The following is a 17,675-nucleotide window of genomic DNA, read 5'->3' as shown; positions in this document are numbered from 1 at the left end:
TTTGACATTTCATGTAAAATCTCTAAAATTGAGCTTCGGTTTAAAAGAAACAAAACTCCAAACTCAAATCAGAATGTGATTATCTAGCATCTTACTCAGTTTGTAGCATTTTGCTGTTTGCTGTCACTAAGTTGCGGCTTTTTCTATTCACATGAGTCTCCCAGACATCTGAAGCTTATCCCTCTTATTTTGAAATGTTCTTGAGCATAACTATTTTGAAAGACAGTTGGATGATGTTTTTTCTTTTCCATTCCCTTGGTTATAATGATACATACGTAATTACTATTTAAGAAGAACAAAATTGCCCTCAGGACTTATTCCTCATTAAGCCATCTAAGCCTGTTCTGCTTTTTGTTTCCCTCTGTTTCCTCCCTTTCTGCTGTTAGCATGTCTGTCTTAGAAATCTTGCTGTCCTTCAGTTACTGATTTTCCTCTTCTGTAGCCTAGAAAGCCAAGTAAATAAATTTCTTAAAATTCTGATTAAGTTGCAAGTGATTAGGCTAAAATCTGAGGGAGTCCTCTCTCACTAGAGTATGTATAGACTTTAATACCAAATGACTTTTGTTTACTACTTAGCTCTTTTTCTGGAGAGGTGACACTGGCAGATAGTGACCTGAAGTTAAATGAGTTACTGTGCTAGGGTTCTCTTTTCAGCTTTTGGGTACCATGGTTTCAGTTCTAGGCCAGCTTTACACGGAGACAGAGCAAATAATGTGCACCACCCCACCCCCACCGCTGCTGCCCTGCCACCCTCTGAAGCCCTTTACTTCTACTTGCAAATTCCTTGACATTTCATATATACATACCTAAAAGAATTTAAAGCAGGAACCCAGATACTTGTGCACCAATGTTCATAGCAACATTATTCACAATAGCCAAAAGGTGGAATCAATCCACATGCCCATCAGCAGATGAATAGATGAACAAAATGGGAATAGACCTGCAGTGTGATGTTATTCAGCCAGCCATTAAAAGGAATGAAATTCTGATATATGGATCAACCTTGGACACATCATGCTAAATAAAATAAGCGAGACATAAATGCACAAATACTGTTCAATTCCACTTATATCAGGTACCTAGAATAGGCAGATTCATGGAGATGGAAAGTAAAATAGAGGTTATCAGGGAATGGGGAATTAATGTTTAATAGGTATAGAGTTTCCTTCTGGGATGATGAAAATGTTTTGGAGATGGATGATGGTAATAGTTGCACAATATTGTGAATGTACTTCATGTCACTGAAATATACACTTAAAAGTGGTTAAAATGGTAAATTTTATGCATATGTTACCACTATAAAAAGAAATATAGATTTTTCTGGTTCAAGTAAGGTTTCAGAACTTTAGAATGAAAGTTCAGACATCTCTGAAAACATACTTTGATAGAGACCATAGTGTACCTATCACCAGCATGGGTGGGGAGATGCCTCCTCAGGGGAAGATGCCATTGCCTGCATCGGTTTGCCAGTGGAGCGCTAGAAAGTTCATCCTTTCATTTCTCCCTTCTAGGCTATCCATCCAGGATATGGTTTTCTTTCAGAAAACATGGAATTTGCCGAACTATGTAAGCAAGAAGGAATTATTTTTATAGGTCCTCCTTCATCAGCAATTAGAGACATGGGTATAAAGAGGTATGAGTTTATATCTTAAATACAGCCATAGGAAGGTCAATTGAAATGGTTATTTACCTATAATAGACATGTTAATTATACCCTTTCATTGTCATAGGTTTTAAGTTATTTATTTGCCACTATATTGAGTTATGGAAAATATTCAAGCAATTAGTGTTTCTAATCAATATGTTCGTTTTTGGGAATTAAAAACAAGGTGGGATGAGCTACCACATGAAAACTGGATTGAGGAAAGTATTAGATATTTTAACATTTGTATTAATTTTTGTTTTCTCAGACGGTAATCCTTTCTTTACCTATGGAATGTTTTATTTTTAAAGTTCCATTGTATTTTATATACTTGGCAGTATTTGTGTTTCTCTTGTATGAAATAATTTGTAGAATTAGGGCATCTTTTTTTTTTATTCTAAAGCACATCCAAGTCCATAATGGCTGCCGCTGGAGTGCCTGTTGTGGAAGGTTACCACGGTGAGGACCAGTCAGACCAGTGCCTGAAAGAGCACGCTGGGAGAATCGGTTATCCGGTCATGCTTAAAGCCGTCCGTGGTGGAGGAGGGAAAGTAAGATTATGCGTGCTTGTGTTTTGCATTTCCAGCTAGTCTAATTTGTTTTGTTGTAGTCATGGCTAGATTTCCATCTTAGGGTATGAGGATCATAAGATCCGAAAAAGAATTTCAAGAGCAGTTGGAATCAGCACGGAGAGAAGCTAAGAAGTCTTTCAATGATGATGCTATGCTGATTGAGAAGTTTGTGGACACACCGAGGTAGGTTCAGCTTTTTTTCCTGACTTAAATTTTTTAAATTAAATTATAAAAGAAATGCATGCATATTATATAAAGTATAAAATTTTGATAGTACATGAGTACATTAAGTTCCCAATCCCACTCCCTGATGTAACCACTAGTACAGTATGCATTCCTCCAGGCATTTTCTACATGAGTAGAAACATCTATACATATACACACAGAATGCAAAATACATATAAAAGAACAGTGAACAGAATCTTAACATAATATTATATGCCAATATTATATCGTAAACACCTTCCATGTCAGTAAATAGAGATCTACCTCATTCTTTTTATATGCTTAATGGTTCCGTGATATTGATGTGTCATTAATTCATTCAGTTCATTTCTTGATGGAATTTAGAGTCCTTTCAAAATAAATAAAATTCTTGTAAGAAATTAAGCTTTATCTTACAGAACTCTATAAGCATCATTTGAGATGCTCTGAAAATGGAAATAATTGTTCAAATTGAATTGTAAGTGATATGTTAACAAATAATAAAACTAACAGCTCATCCTCGTATTTAATCATGTGCCAGATTCTAAGTATTTTACATATACTGAGTAGTAGTCTTGCTGTCCTATTTCTAATCTAATTCCTGCAACAATCCCATTAGGTAGGCCCTGTTCTCATTTTGCAGGTGAGGACACCGAGGAATAGAGTGGTCATCTTACTTGCCTGAGGTCTCCCATCTGGGAATTGGGGAAGCTGGGATTTGAGCCCAGACAGTTTGACTCCAGAATTCACACTCTAAGCGACCACCTTAAACTGTTTCTCTAGGTTCCACTGTAGTAAATACTGTGTGGATTTCTAAATTTTTTTATTCTCTGGAATTTTATTTTCATTTGTATTGCTTGAAATAAGATACTAATTATAAACACATCTTGTTTTATCAATTTTGTGGTAAATATATATATATATATAACCTGTAAGTTAAGTGACCTTATAAAGAATAACTCATTTTGGAACCATGACCAGAGAGGAATTTACCTTGAAGGTGATGAACTGAAACTTCAGGCCCTTCCCTTGCATGAGCCTCTTCTAAGGTCCTGTACCTAATTTTGTACTCATCGTAGAGGGGGCTCCCAAATTATTTCCGTTTCAGCCCTACAAATAGAATTATTCCTATGCATGGCACAGTATATTAAGTTCATTTAGAGTATGATTGTAAAAATAAAGCCCTCATTCTCAAAATAGGCCAGTTGATTAGGCCAGCACAACACATGCCACCCGTTAGTGGGAAATAAGGCAAAAATGGAGGAAGTTCTAAGGTCAATTGAAGGCTCCTTTCAGTAGCTTTCAAAAAAGAACAGGCTGACTATCCAAATGAGCATACTCTTGAGCTAAAATTGTCGTAGAGACATCAGCTAGCTATTTCAGTGACTGTAACTCAATGCCTGCGACATTTTTGAAGATATAGATTCTTGTGAAATGTCATCTATTACCTCACATTGTAATTTATTCTCTCAGTAGCTGGTAAGCTCCTGGGAACCGAGGACCTGCTCATTTCTTCTTCTTTTTTTTTTTTCTCCTGTATGTTACTTGGCATATTATTTTCTTCATGGTAGGTGTGTATGATTTTTTTTTAAATGTAGAAATAATATAAATACATTACAGCCTTCGAAAATACAGCAGGTAGAAAACAAAGTCACTCATAAACTCATTCTTTGAATATCAGTATTAACATTTCTACATATTTCTATTCTATATTTTCTAGTAACATTTCCATATCATGATAATCATACTGTTTTATATCCTGCTAAATAATTACCTGTTGAGATAATAGCCAGAAGATTGTCAAGATGGTGCTGATAACAGAAAAGTAGAAATCAAGATGTTTATAAACTTAATAAATTCACCACCCTGAAATCTGGGCAATCATGTGGATACAGCAAATCATAGCCAAGATCAGTTTACCTGGAGCAGAAGCTGCCAGAGCCATAAACTGATAGGAACACCTAAATAGGGATTTTGACAAATTACTGGGGGTTGAGTGTGGTCTAGCCTGATGGTAAGAAACTCCTTAGGGCCCAGTTTTAGGGGAAAACCCAAATTTTCATAGATTTTTCCTCCAAGAACACCACCAGGCAATCAGTGAAAATCCAGGAAAAATGTCCTCACATTTTGGGGGCCTGGAGGAGGAAAGAAGCCATTTTGAATAGGCCCAAAGCAAAGGCCAGCACTCTAAGGGAAACTTTGCCAGAGACTTTTCTGTCCTTGGGGGAGGGCAGTTAGCCAACTCTAACCCCCTCTAACCTTCCTGTTTCACCTAAGGGAAGAAAAAAAAGCTAAAACACCCAGGGACACAGACCCAGTAGAAGACTGAGATTTAATCATAAGAATATAGAATGCTTTTCTTCCCCCACACCCTTCTCCCCTGTCACCAGGGCTCCAGCATAATAACGGGTTTACAGCTAAGATTGCTGCAAGGCACAGGCTGCGTTTAAGGAGTTCTTAGGGAAAGCCTAAGACAACAGGAGAAAAACAAAACAAGGACAACAGAAGAAACTGAAGCCCCTGGCACCTATAGCTACTGCAGACCTTAAACACAGCCTCCCTGCTAGCCAGATTAACATAAAACCTCACATGAAATTTGTTTACTTCAGTTTCTTGTTCCATGATATATTATGTCTGGCGTTTAATCAAAAAAATTACAAGGCATGCTAAAAGACGAGTAAAACATGGTCTGAAGAGAAAAAAAGCAAGCATCAGAACCAGATTGAAATATGACACAAATTTTGGAATTTTTAGATGTGGAATTTAAAGTAACTGATTAATATGTTAATGGCTCTTGTGGAAAAGTACAGTAGACAACATGCAGAACATATGGGTAATGTAAGCAGAGAGGGATGGAGACACTAAGGAAAAAAATCAGAAGAAAATGCCAGGAATCAAAAACATTGTAAAAGAAATGAAGAACGCATTTGATAGGCTTATTGGTAGACTGGACACAGCTGAGAAAAGAAATAGTGACCTTGAACATGTCAATGGAAGCTTCCCAAATTGAAGGGCAGAGAGAAATAATGAAATCAAACAACTTAATATCTGAGAAGGGAGACAATTTTAAAAGGTATAACATGTTATTTGATTACTACAAGGAGAATAAAGAGAGGAGCAGAAGAAGTGTTTGAAATAATAATGGCCAAAATATTTCCAAAATTAATGACAAACACCAAACTACAGAATCAGGAAGCTCAGGGGACACCAAAAGCAGAATAACTATCAAAAAATTTTTGAGTTATATTCAAATTGAAAGGAAACCGAAGACAAAAAGAAAATTTTGAAAAAAGCCCCAGGGGAAAAAACACCTTATCTATAGAGAAACAAGGGTAAATAAATACATTAGACTTAAGCAAGAGTAGAGTGGAGTGAAATATTTATAAAGTGTTTTTTTAAAAATCAACCTATAAATTCTGTATCCAGTGAAATTAGCCTCCAAACTAGGAGGAGAAATACTTTCTCAGACAATCAAAAATTGAGAGAATTTGTCACTGGTATATTTGCCTTGCAAGAAATGATGATTTCTTCAGAGAGAAGGAAAATGGTATAGGTCAGAAACTCGGCTCTCTGTAAAGAAAAGAAAAGCATTAGAGAAAGAATAAACAAAGGTAAAGTAAAAATCTCTTAGTTTTCTTAATTGATCTCACAGATAACAGTTTGTTCAAAATACTAATAGTAATATGTTTGGTGATGATAGCTTAAAGGTAAGTAAAAAGAGGGAGAAAAGATCAAGAAAGCAAATCCAGAAGGAAGAAATCAGCTTCTATTATTTGTCAGAAGAATGTGTTGAACAAATTGGGAAATTTTTAAATGGAACATTCAGTAGAAACAAGGTAACAATAAAATAAGTTCCTCCAGGTGGTATAATGACGTGTTTCATGAGGTGAACAGAAAGGAACAGAAATGAGCCACTGTGCTGAAACATTACATTTATAAGACTTAAGTTTTTACAAAAATTTCTTCTTTGACAATTTTTATTTTGAAAACTCAACAGAAAAAAACGTTTGCTGATCACTCATTTCTGTATTATGGTGGTGAATATGTGAGGTGAACTATATTGTGAACATACCAAAATGAATCTACTGAAAAGAGTGCTTTCATGTTTATCAAATGGTCTGTTACCCTTATCTTCTTAAGTGTAACGTGCATTCACTGTTAATATGACTTCTGATAATTTTACTATTTTACACTCAACATTTAAGTGCCTTTTTTGTTTTTTTATGTTTCATGTTAGTATTTCCTTAAAAAATGATGATCCATGTTAATTTATTTCTTTACCTTTCTATGGATGAGCCATTATAATTTTCAGTCTGCCTTAGTTTATAAAATCTGATTGTAAGAGCTGATTTTTTTAAATCCCCTGAAAGTTTTTGTTGGCTTTTTGAGGATACATGAAATGTGACTATAATTTATAATTTTGATATAGTCAGGTTTATCAGTCCTTTCCTTGGCTGTTTTTACTTGTGATCTGCCTCTACTGTGAGTTGGTAAATAGAGCCTCCTATGTTTGTCTTTTCTTATTTCCCAGTCATTTCATATATATAATTTTTCTTCTGGAATGTTCATCCTACAAATGGAAACTTTTCATTGGGTTTTTAAATAGGCATGTAGAAGTCCAGGTGTTTGGTGACCACCATGGCAACACTGTGTACTTGTTTGAAAGAGACTGTAGTGTACAGAGGAGACATCAGAAGATCATTGAGGAGGCCCCAGGGGTAAGGATCTTGTAAAGAAATTTGTCAGCTTCTCTATAATGTAAACCTTGGCCACTGACTTTCATGTCCACTTCCCACTAGTAACAAGCCCTCATTGCAGTGTTGGGGTGAGGCCAGGGTTCATGTTTTGGGGCTACTATACAGAAGGCACAGTAGAGCCATGGTGCTTCTGGATGGTATCTAGGAAAATCTGCTCTGATCCAAGTATCTGCCTTACAGTGAACAGCTGTATATTGTTTGCATGTAGATTTTAAGTTGTACTTAACTAAACTGTTTGAGGAATAGAATGGTCTTGTTAATTGAGGTTTTTTTTTTTTTTTTAATGAAGAAGACTCTTTTAACCATTGTTTCAAGTGTTCCTAGAATATATTAGTCATCTTCTCAACTTAGAGGTTATATTGTATAGGAGAGAGATTTGCTCTTATTTAGCAACTTTTCTCCCTCAGAATTGTTTACATGTCTCTGAGCCCACCTCTTGATTGGCTCAGGTGTTATCTGGGTCATGGCCTACTCCTGGGATTACCTGTATTTGGATTTACATTTCTTTGGAACCTGCTGCTATCATAGGCTTCTTACTTGTCTAAAGTTGTATATGTGGTTTTTTCAGTGTGTATTTCTAAAAGATCAGGGATCTAAGGTTTCTGATTAATCAGTTTGTTATTCTCATACTGTACTCAAAATTTAATTTCTGTTGCAGACTATATTATACTCTAAAGTAAATGTTAACAGTAATATTAATAAAGCCATATTTTCAAGCATTGATTAAATAAAAATCTGCTGAGCACCATTTTAAAATGTTAAAAGCTCTGCCTCCTTATTGACATACGTTTCTTTTTATGAACCTTTCTTACTAACTTGCAGTCTCAAGGTTTACTGTTATTCTAAGATAATTATTGGATACATGACCCAGATTGCTTTATCATTTTGAAACAAAATAGAGATAGTTCTAAGTTTTCATATTGATACATATAATTTTAAGTGGACATATAGTCATGAAAGTTATTTTGTAAGTACAAGGGACAGAGATATGTCATTATGCTGAGTAATAGCTGCAGTTCATAGAAATTACTAACAGAATCATTAAACTTTGATATAAGGACAGTTGAACTATGGTATAGGACAATATTTCTTGAAGAAATGTGTGACATTAGCTACTTATCCTTATCTCTTTAATGTAATATTTGGTACATAGAAATGTAATACTGAATCTTAATGGAAACTTCTAGTAGGACAAAGTACTAATGGAAACTTATTTCAAATATTTTTTCATAGCCTGGCATTAAACCTGAAGTAAGAAAAGCGCTCGGAGAAGCTGCAGTCAGAGCTGCTAAAGCTGTAAACTATGTTGGTGCAGGTATGTAAAGATGTGCTTCTGATAGAGGAGAAAGAGTGATCCTTTGTGTTTTGAAAGGCAAACAAAACATATAGCTTTTAAATCACTGACTTTCAAACTTTTTTGACTATACCCACATTAAGAAATATGTTTTACATTGAGACCCAGTATATGCATATGTGTTTGTGTTTTTATACATGTATATTTGAAAAAAATTTTTCACTAAACAGTACTTACCCTAATTATGTGTAATGCTACTTGATTCTTTCTATCCTATTTTAAAGTAAAATCACTGAAATGATTTTTTTGTGTGTTTTTTTTTTAAATTTGTAAACTTCAACTTTTTAGAGGAGTTTTAGGTTAACAGCAGAATTGAGCAAAAGTAGAGAGAGTTCCCATACCCTGTCCCCATACATGCATAGCCTCCCCAAGTATCAACATCCTGTGCCAGAATGGTGCTTTTATTATAATGGATGGACCTACACTGACACATCATTATCACCCAGTGTCCATGGTTTATGTTAGAGTTCACTCTTGATGTGCATTCTGTGAGTTTGGACAAATGTGTAATGACATGTATCCAACATGTATTCTACCATTGTATCTCACAGAGTAGTTTCAATGCCCTCAGTATTGAGCTCTTCATCCCTCCCTGCTTCCAGCCCCTGAGAATCACTGATCTTTTTATCGCCTCCATGGTTTTGCCTTTTCCAGATGTCATACAGTTGGAATTATATAGTGTGTAGCTTTTTCAGATTGACTTCCTTCACTTAGTAGCATGAATTTTAAGTTTCCTCCATGTCTTTTCATGGCTTGATGGCTCATTTCTGTTTGGCGCTGGATAATATTCCATTGTCTTGTTGTACCAGTTTATTTATCTTCTCACTTCCAGAAGTATATTTTGGTTGCTTCCAAGTTTAGCAGTTATGAATAAAGCTGCTATAAATATCTATGTACAGGGTTTTGTGTGGACATAGTTTCAATTCATTGGGATAAACACCAAGAATGGATCACATGGTAAGAGTATGTTTAGTTTTGTAAGAAACTGCCACACTGTCTTTCAAAGTAGATGTATCACTTTGCATTTCCACCAAGCAAATAATGAGAGTTCCTCATCCTCATCAGCATTTCATGTCATCATTGTTCCAGATTTTGGCCATTCTAATAGGTGTGTAGTGACATCTCGTTTTAATTTGCATTTCCCTGATAACATGATGTGGAGCATCTTCTCATATGCTTATTTGCCATCTGTGTATGTGTATTTGCCATCTCTTCTGTCTTTTGACCATTGTTTAGTTAGGTTGTTTGTTTTCTTATTGTTGAGCTCTAAGTTATTGGTATATTTTAGATAACAGTTCTTTAACAGATGTACCTTTTGCAAATTTTTCTCCCAGTCTGTGGCTAGTCTTTTCATTCTCTTGATATTGTCTTTAACAGAGCAGAAGTTTTTAATTTTAATGAAGTCCAGTTTATCAATTATTTCTTTCATGGATTGTGTCTTTGTTGTTGTGTCTAAAAAGACTCACTATGCTCAAAGTCAACTAGGTTTTCTCCTTTGTTGTCTTCTAGTTTTCTGGTTTTGTGTTTTACATTTTGGTCTTTGATCCATTTGGGGTTAATTTTCATGAAGGCTGTAAGGTCTGTTGAGATTCTTTTTCTTTTTCTTTTTCTTTGCTTGTAGATGTCCAGTTGCTCCAGCATCATTTCTTTAAAAGACTTTTCTCCATTTTATTGCCTTTGCTCCTTTGTCAAAGATTAGTTGTCTATATTTATGTGGATCTGTTTCTGGGCGCTCTATTCTGTTCCACTAATCTATTTGTTCTCTCACCAGTACTTTATTGTTTTGATTTCTGTAGCTTTATAGTAAGTAAGTCTTGAACTCAGACAGTGTCAATCCTCCAATGTTGTCATTTTCTCATATCAAGTTGGTTATTCTGGGTCCTTTTCCTCCGTATAAACATTAGAGTCAGTTTTTTGATATCCACAAAATAGCTTGCTAGGATTTTGATTGGAGTTGCAATGACTCTATATAACAGATTGGGAAGACTGACTTCTTGACCATGTTGAGTCTTCCTATCCATAAGCATGAACTGTTTCTCCATTTATTTAGCTCTTCTTTTACTATTTCATCAGAATTCTGTAGTTTCCTCATATAGATCTTATACATATTTTGTTAGATTTTTGCCTGTTTCACTTCAGGAGGGTGCTAATGTAAATGGTATTGTGTTTTTAATTTCAAATTCTACTTGTTTACTTGTATGTAGGAAAACAGTTGACTTGTATACTCACCTTATATCCTGCAACCTTGATATGGTTGCTTATTAGTTCCAGGAGGTTTTTTGATTAAGTTTTTTGGATTTTTTTAATGAAGTTGATCAAATCATCTGTGAACAGTTTTATTTCTTCCTTCCCAATCTATACCATTTATTTCCTTTTCTTGTATTATTGCATTAACTGGGACATCTTGTATGATATTGAAAAGGAATGGTGAGAGTGGACAGCCATGTTTCTGATCTTAGTGGGAAGGCTTCTAGTTTCTCACTATTAGGTATGATGTTAGCTGTAGGTTTTTGTAAATCTTTTTCAAATTGTGGAAGTTCCCCTCTATTTGGGAGTTTTTATTATAGTTGGGTATTGGATTTCATCGAATGCTTTTTCTGATTTTGTTGATACAATCATGTGATTCTGCTTTAGTCTGTTGATGTGATGGATTACATTCATTGATTTTCAGATGTTGAACTAGTCTTGCATACTAGATCCCACCTGGTCATGGTATATCATTATTTTTATACATTATTAGATTTGATTTGCTGAGGATTATTTCATCAATGTTCTTAAGAGTTACTGGTCTGTAGTCTTCTTTGGTTTTGGTGTTAAGGTAATGCCTCATAGAATGAGTTGGGAAGTATTCTGTCTTCTGAAAGAGACTGTAGATAATTGGTATAAATAAATTGGTATAAATTCTACCTCCAGGGTTTGATAGAATTCACCAGTGAACCAGTCAGCCTACTGCTGTCTTTCTTTGTTGTTGTTATTTATCTATTTTTGTTGGCCGGGGAGGGGGGGTGATTAGGTTTATTTATTTATTTTTAGAGGAATACTTGTTCGCACAGAGGTTTTTGCTCATAAGTTTCTGTTCCAGCAAGTTGTGAATCTCTATATTTGCCTGTCTTTCTCTCTAATTTGGGGGGCTGTGGTTTGCTCACATCTGTGGTGGATCTAAGAAGAGTTGTTGATTCTTCAGCTTATTCAGCTTTTCACTTGTCAGGATGGGATGGTGACTTGTAAGCACTTTACCTGCTGGGTCAGAAACTGGAAATTTTCACTAAATTTTTATAGTCCACTGATAGATTGTGACCCACAGTTTGAAAAACAGTTTTAAATTGTATGGAGCTAACTTTACACTAAGTAAAAAAATTTCAAACACAGAAGGCTACATACTATATGATTTCATTTGTATGACATTCTAGGAAAAAAACTCATAGAAAGCAGAAGAGTGGTTGGCTGGAGCCAGGGGCCTGGGGAAGGGACTGACTGCAAAGGGGAACAAGGGAACATTTTGGGTGATGGAAATGTTTTGTATTTCATAGTGGTAGTGGTTATATGACTGTATTCAATTGCTGAAACCTAAAATGGATAAATTTGGAGGGGGTGTAAATAGGTTTATTTATTTTTTTAATGAAGGTACTGGAGATTGAACCCAGGACCTCATGCATGCTAAGCACGGGCTCTACCACTGAGCTATTACCCTCCCCCTTAAAATGAATAAAGTTTATTGTCAGAAATTATGCTTTGATAAAGTTGGGGGGAGTGTAGTACCTAATATAATGCCAGTAGATAAGACATTAACATGATGTTTACTTACTAAGCAATCTTCTAAAGGGTCACTAGCAAAAGGATTTTAAAGAAACTTCCAGAGCCCACATTCAACAGGAAAAAAAAGTCTTTCTCCACAGGGTTAGAGTAAGATGGAATGTCACAGTGTGAGGTTTCCGAGGTGAAACCTCGGTGCACCGAAGCAGTAATTCATGGTTCAGCCATGTTCTCACTGCTGTGGCAGCTGAGACTGATTCATAACTTGGGTTTACCATTTTCTCAAAATCCCAGACATACTTTTCTATTGTTAAATTTCATGTGGCTCCCTATTTTTGATTGAAAATCATTTCACTGCTACAAAGTGTGAGGTATTTTCTTCATGAAATGCAAAATGTTTATCTCTGAATGAAGGCAGCAGTAAAACTTGATATTTCATGAAAGATTTTGATTCCGACTGATTATATGCTGTTGGGATGTGACCACTGTATTTTATCTTTCAGGAACTGTGGAGTTTATTATGGACTCAAAGCACAATTTCTACTTCATGGAGATGAATACAAGGCTGCAAGTGGAACATCCTGTTACTGAGATGGTCACAGGAACTGACTTGGTGGAATGGCAGCTTAGGGTGGGAGTGTTTTTTCTGTTAAAGATCAGTGTTGAGAATATGTTACCTTGTGGCCTCCTAAAAGGAAGTATCACTTTGGGCAAGGGTTCAATCCTTGGTGGTTGTCATGAGGATAGGAAAATGGGAGGTTAAAGGTGACAGTACATTTGATGCTGTGACATTGTTGTCACTTTATGGACTGATTCCTAACTTGTCACTTACCATCTTTTCCCCTTAGACATGGGGCAGCCAGAAGATGAGCTCCTGCCACTGAGGCCTGCTCTTACCACATTGTCTCAACACAAAGCCTTCTACTCTACCTGAGGCCACATCATTCAGAGCCAGGCCATCGTTAGATTTTAGAGGCAGGGCAGGTGCTGGTCAAGATGAGATGACCTAAGGAAGAGTTGGGAATGGTTTAGACCAACAGTGTTTCATGTGCAAGTGCTGACACACTGTTGCTGGGCCATGAAGGGATAAGCATAGCCATTCAGAGTAAATACTTAGAAAGTTTTAAACCATTCTGGCTTCACTATGACACATCTACTATATTTTAGTGAAGTGTAAGTTTACAACTGTTCCTCACTGGCCTGAACCGGAGTTCTACAAAGCATATTCCGTCAAATACTGATAATAATATTTTAGTCTGTTTTGTTCTCTTTATTGAAAACAATAGGTTTTACAGCCTTTTCTCAATATAAAAAAAAAAAATTTAAGTGGTATGAACATTCTTGATCTCTCTAGGATTCTTGGTTCTTTATATATCCTGAGTCTAAATTATCTTTTCCATGTTGTGATGTTAAAGTATTGACTATTTTCATCATTTTGTCTTTGTAGAACTTCTAAGGACAGTAATATGATATTCCTCTTGCTGGTTCTTTGGGAATGATTGGTGGTTTTAATTGAGTTACAGGATTCTTCCGGGCCTCTATAGCCTTGAAAGTAATGAAACCCAGGCATATCAGACTAGGAAATGTTACTAAGTATCAGGAAAACTGGAGCAGGTTTAGAGACTTTTGGAAACAGTGCATATGTTTTCAGAATTCAAAGAAGGATTTTTTTTTTCTGAAGCAATAATCAAGAGAGTCCTGAATTTTGAAATCATGAAGGATAAAAGATTTCCAAGGATTAAGGAGGAGAAAGCTTTTGGACATTAGACGGGACCGCAGACATTTATTTCTGCAACTCAAGAAATTTTAAGAGTTTTGAAGGCTCTTAGAAAAGGAAGCAACTTTTATCATCTGGGAAAGGTTTCTAGAGCTTAGGGACACCATTGGACCTTGTTTACAGGGTTCAAGGCACTTTGGAGTCTGGCTTCCAAGCAGAGGTAAAACAAGGGATCTCACCATTTGGTGAGTCAAGAGTTCAAGCTCCAGGACCTTTCTCTGGAGTCACTGGCTTCCTGAGCAAGGGTGAAATGAAGTGAGCACCCAGGCTGCAGTTTCAGGTGGTTAGCAGTGTCCACGGGAGGCTGGTGAAATGTCCAAGGTCCAAGGGTTCCAAAAAGTCAATGTCTAGAGCCCGGGAGAACCTGACACAGTTTTCCAAGTACTGAGCCTTTTCTGGGCCTAGATAGAAACCAGTTTCAGAGGAAAACAGGCAGATAAACCAGGTTAAAGTAGGGCTATGTAGTCAGGAATCAGATCACATCTTAGAATATGGTCATTCTTCAGTGAATCTGTACTTGAGTCTGGGCTGGGGATATATAAAACCCCTGTGTTGGGAGCAGGTCTAAGCTGGAGGGATGAGGACTGGGGGTGAAACAAAACCTCCTCTCGCTGTCAATATGGCAGCTGTTTTGGGTCAGTATTTTCTCTTTACTGTTGTATGTTACATAGTAATGCTATATATTCAGACAATATTGTTACACCTACTTTACCAACCGCCCGGAGTTGCTTTTTGCCATATTTACCTCTATGTTACATAATACAAATAAATCTTCACAGGTAGAATTGAAGCCTCAAAAAAAAAAAAAAAAAAGAATATAGTCATTCTTTTTTATACTAAAACAAATAGAATTCTTTATTAAAACATTGAAGAGTATTTTATTTTAAAGGATAAGAATGAAACGATGATAGCTAACATGACATAGTTATTATTATATGCCAGGCATTTTTCTCTGAAGCATCAAGAGGTTAAAGAAGCTTACCCAGAATATGAGTATGCCCATAACAGGGTAAATATAGAGACAGAATTTGAACTCAGGCAGTATGGCTGTAGTCTGTGGTTCCAAACACTGTGCCATAAAGGCATTCAGTTTAGTTCATTTTCCTTTCATTTTTAACTGTTGTGGTTCCTGATTTTTCTTATTTATAGATTTAAAGAGATGAAACCTTTGCCTGTTTTATGCTTACCTCTTTAGTTCAGTGTACTGCTGAGCTAGAGTTTTTTCCCTGTATCTTTTACCATCTCAGTTTATCTTTTTTTTTCATCTTGGGGAAAACTTAAGGGGAGAGTAAAGAGAGTGACAGTGTGCCCTACAATAGCCTTTTCCAAATTATACTAGTTGAAGAGAGAGATTTGTTGTATTGGTATATAAAAGCCAAAGTAATAATAATAATAATAATAAGCCAAATAATAACAGTGATAAACAATACTGATCACCCTGTTTAGAGTCTGATATCTTGCAATATCCGTAAACATAACAACGTCTTTAAAACATGTTCCCCAGTCTGTTTTGCTCTATTACTCACTTGGTGATGAAGTTTACAAAGATGATTAATGCCACACTTTGGCCATAGTTGTAAATATAGTCCTAAACACCAAGTAATAATTTACTGCAAAAAAAAGATTGATTTGGTAACTGAGTGCTAATGTTCTAAATGAAAACTAAGAATATCTTGCCAGTGAGAAATTTTAGTTTTGATTATGTTGAAAAATAATTGATATTTATAATTTAGCCATCAGTTTGCCTGCTTTCTCTATAACTTTAGAAACCCATTGTAATTAATGTATTTCCAAGCTGCATCTTTTTTTTTAACATTTTTTATTGAGTTATAGTCATTTTACAATGTTGTGTCAAATTGCAATGTAGAGCACAGATTTTCAGTTATACATGAACATACATATATTCATTGTCACATTTTTTTCTCTGTGAGCTACCATAAGATCTTGTGTATATTTCCCTGTGCTATACAGTATAATCTTTTTTATCTATTCTTGCATCTGTTTTTAAATCTGTTTTTGCTTTTGTCCAATACTCAAGTGGGTAGATAAAATAATAGTTTTTATTTAGCTTTATTATAAAGTCCAAATGTCCATTTTATATAGGAAAAGACAAGACCATCAAATTAGTCTCATAGCTGCTGTAAGGTGGATTTTTGTAAGACCATGTATTCCTCTTTTACCAGGTTGCAGCAGGAGAGAAGATTCCTTTGAGCCAGGAAGAAATAACTCTGCAGGGCCATGCCTTTGAAGCTAGAATATATGCAGAAGATCCTAATAATAACTTCATGCCAGGAGCTGGACCATTAGTGCATCTCTCTACCCCTCAAGCCGACCTTTCCATAAGGATTGAAACTGGTGTACGGCAAGGTAAAGTGAAATAAAATAAAAATTCTTGGTTTTAGAAAACTTTAAATACATTATTGTTTTTGGATGGGGGTCTTTTCCCTGTGTTTTGTGGAAATGCGTAGTGTGTTTTTAAATAAAGGATTTAATTGATTTCTCATTAATCTTTACTTTTTTCTCAGGAATAGTTATTTTTAAAGAATAACTATTTTTAAGCAGTACTACTCTCTTTTTTTAAACTAATGTTTCTTTAATTTTGAGCAGTTCCTTTTTTTTTCTTTGCTCTCTTTTTTTGAAATGCAGCAGCACTTAGTCAAACCTAAGCAAAAAATATTTTGTGTGTACTGCTTTCCATTTTTACTTTGCCTAGTTCCAAAAATGATTTAAGGTGACTGATACCTGGTATGCCCAAGGCATTCTGACTTCAAGATACTGAAAGTCAAGCTGAAGAATTCAGTAAAAATAAGTTCAGTTCAAGCTTAACAATAGTAAAAGAAAGAAAGAAAAGTAAAAAAAATCGTGCACAAGAGCTGTCACAGTTCACGTATGATTAATTACAATGGTCATAACTAAATTATTTAGCACTTACTATGTACAGGTGCTGTTCTGGGTGATTTTTCTACATGGGCTCCTTTAACTATGAGAACTACCCTATGAGTAGGTGTCATTATCATCCCCATTTTCCAGATGAGGAAACCAGGCACAGAGAAGTGATTTATTCAAGATCACCCTTGGAGCCAAGATTCAGACCCAGGCATTCTGAAGGCATTCCGGCTCCAGGGTCTGCCCTCTGAGCCACCACTGTCTATTGCCACCTTAGTTGCCACAGAAGTTAAACAGATGGTGAGAGAGAAAATACAGCAATTCTCACAATTAACAGGTTACGTTAGCCTGATATAGCAGGACACATTTCTAAGAGGAAACCTGGAGTGGATTTGAGTAGGCAGATTTAACTGCATACATAAAAGTGAAGAAAAGAGGACTTAACTAAAGGTGTGTTCAAAGATCTGTAAGAAAATATGTGGCTGGAGAAAAGGGTTTAGGATGGTGAGTAGTTGATGTGGCTGGAGATAATAGAATGAGAGCAGATCGTTTCGGTCTTGAAAACCAAAATGAAGAATTAGGACTTCTTTTTTGTTTTGTTTTGAGTTATAGTCAGTTTACAATGCTTCAATTTCTGGTGTGCAGCACAATTTTTCAGTCATACATGGATATACATATATTCATTTTCATATTCTTTTTCACCATGAGCTACTAGAAGATCTTGTATATA

General features: G+C 35.7%; 1 protein-coding gene across 2 annotated transcripts in view; it reads left to right on the top strand.

Moving 5' to 3' along the window:
* Window positions 1-17,675, top strand: part of MCCC1 (methylcrotonyl-CoA carboxylase subunit 1) — a 51,255-nt gene that overhangs the window by 16,068 nt on the left and 17,512 nt on the right. For both annotated transcript variants that reach the window (XM_031451952.2, XM_031451961.2), the window contains 7 exons: window positions 1,512-1,633; window positions 2,046-2,193; window positions 2,276-2,397; window positions 7,025-7,136; window positions 8,409-8,490; window positions 12,786-12,913; window positions 16,243-16,426. In XM_031451952.2, the coding sequence (XP_031307812.1) occupies window positions 1,512-1,633; window positions 2,046-2,193; window positions 2,276-2,397; window positions 7,025-7,136; window positions 8,409-8,490; window positions 12,786-12,913; window positions 16,243-16,426 (898 nt within the window). The remainder of the gene's footprint in view (window positions 1-1,511; window positions 1,634-2,045; window positions 2,194-2,275; window positions 2,398-7,024; window positions 7,137-8,408; window positions 8,491-12,785; window positions 12,914-16,242; window positions 16,427-17,675) is intronic.

Source organism: Camelus dromedarius, chromosome 2 (assembly GCF_036321535.1).
Source record: "Camelus dromedarius isolate mCamDro1 chromosome 2, mCamDro1.pat, whole genome shotgun sequence".
In the NCBI taxonomy this organism is placed as follows: Eukaryota; Metazoa; Chordata; class Mammalia; order Artiodactyla; family Camelidae; genus Camelus; species Camelus dromedarius.
This window is presented reverse-complemented; position numbering and strand designations above follow the sequence as displayed.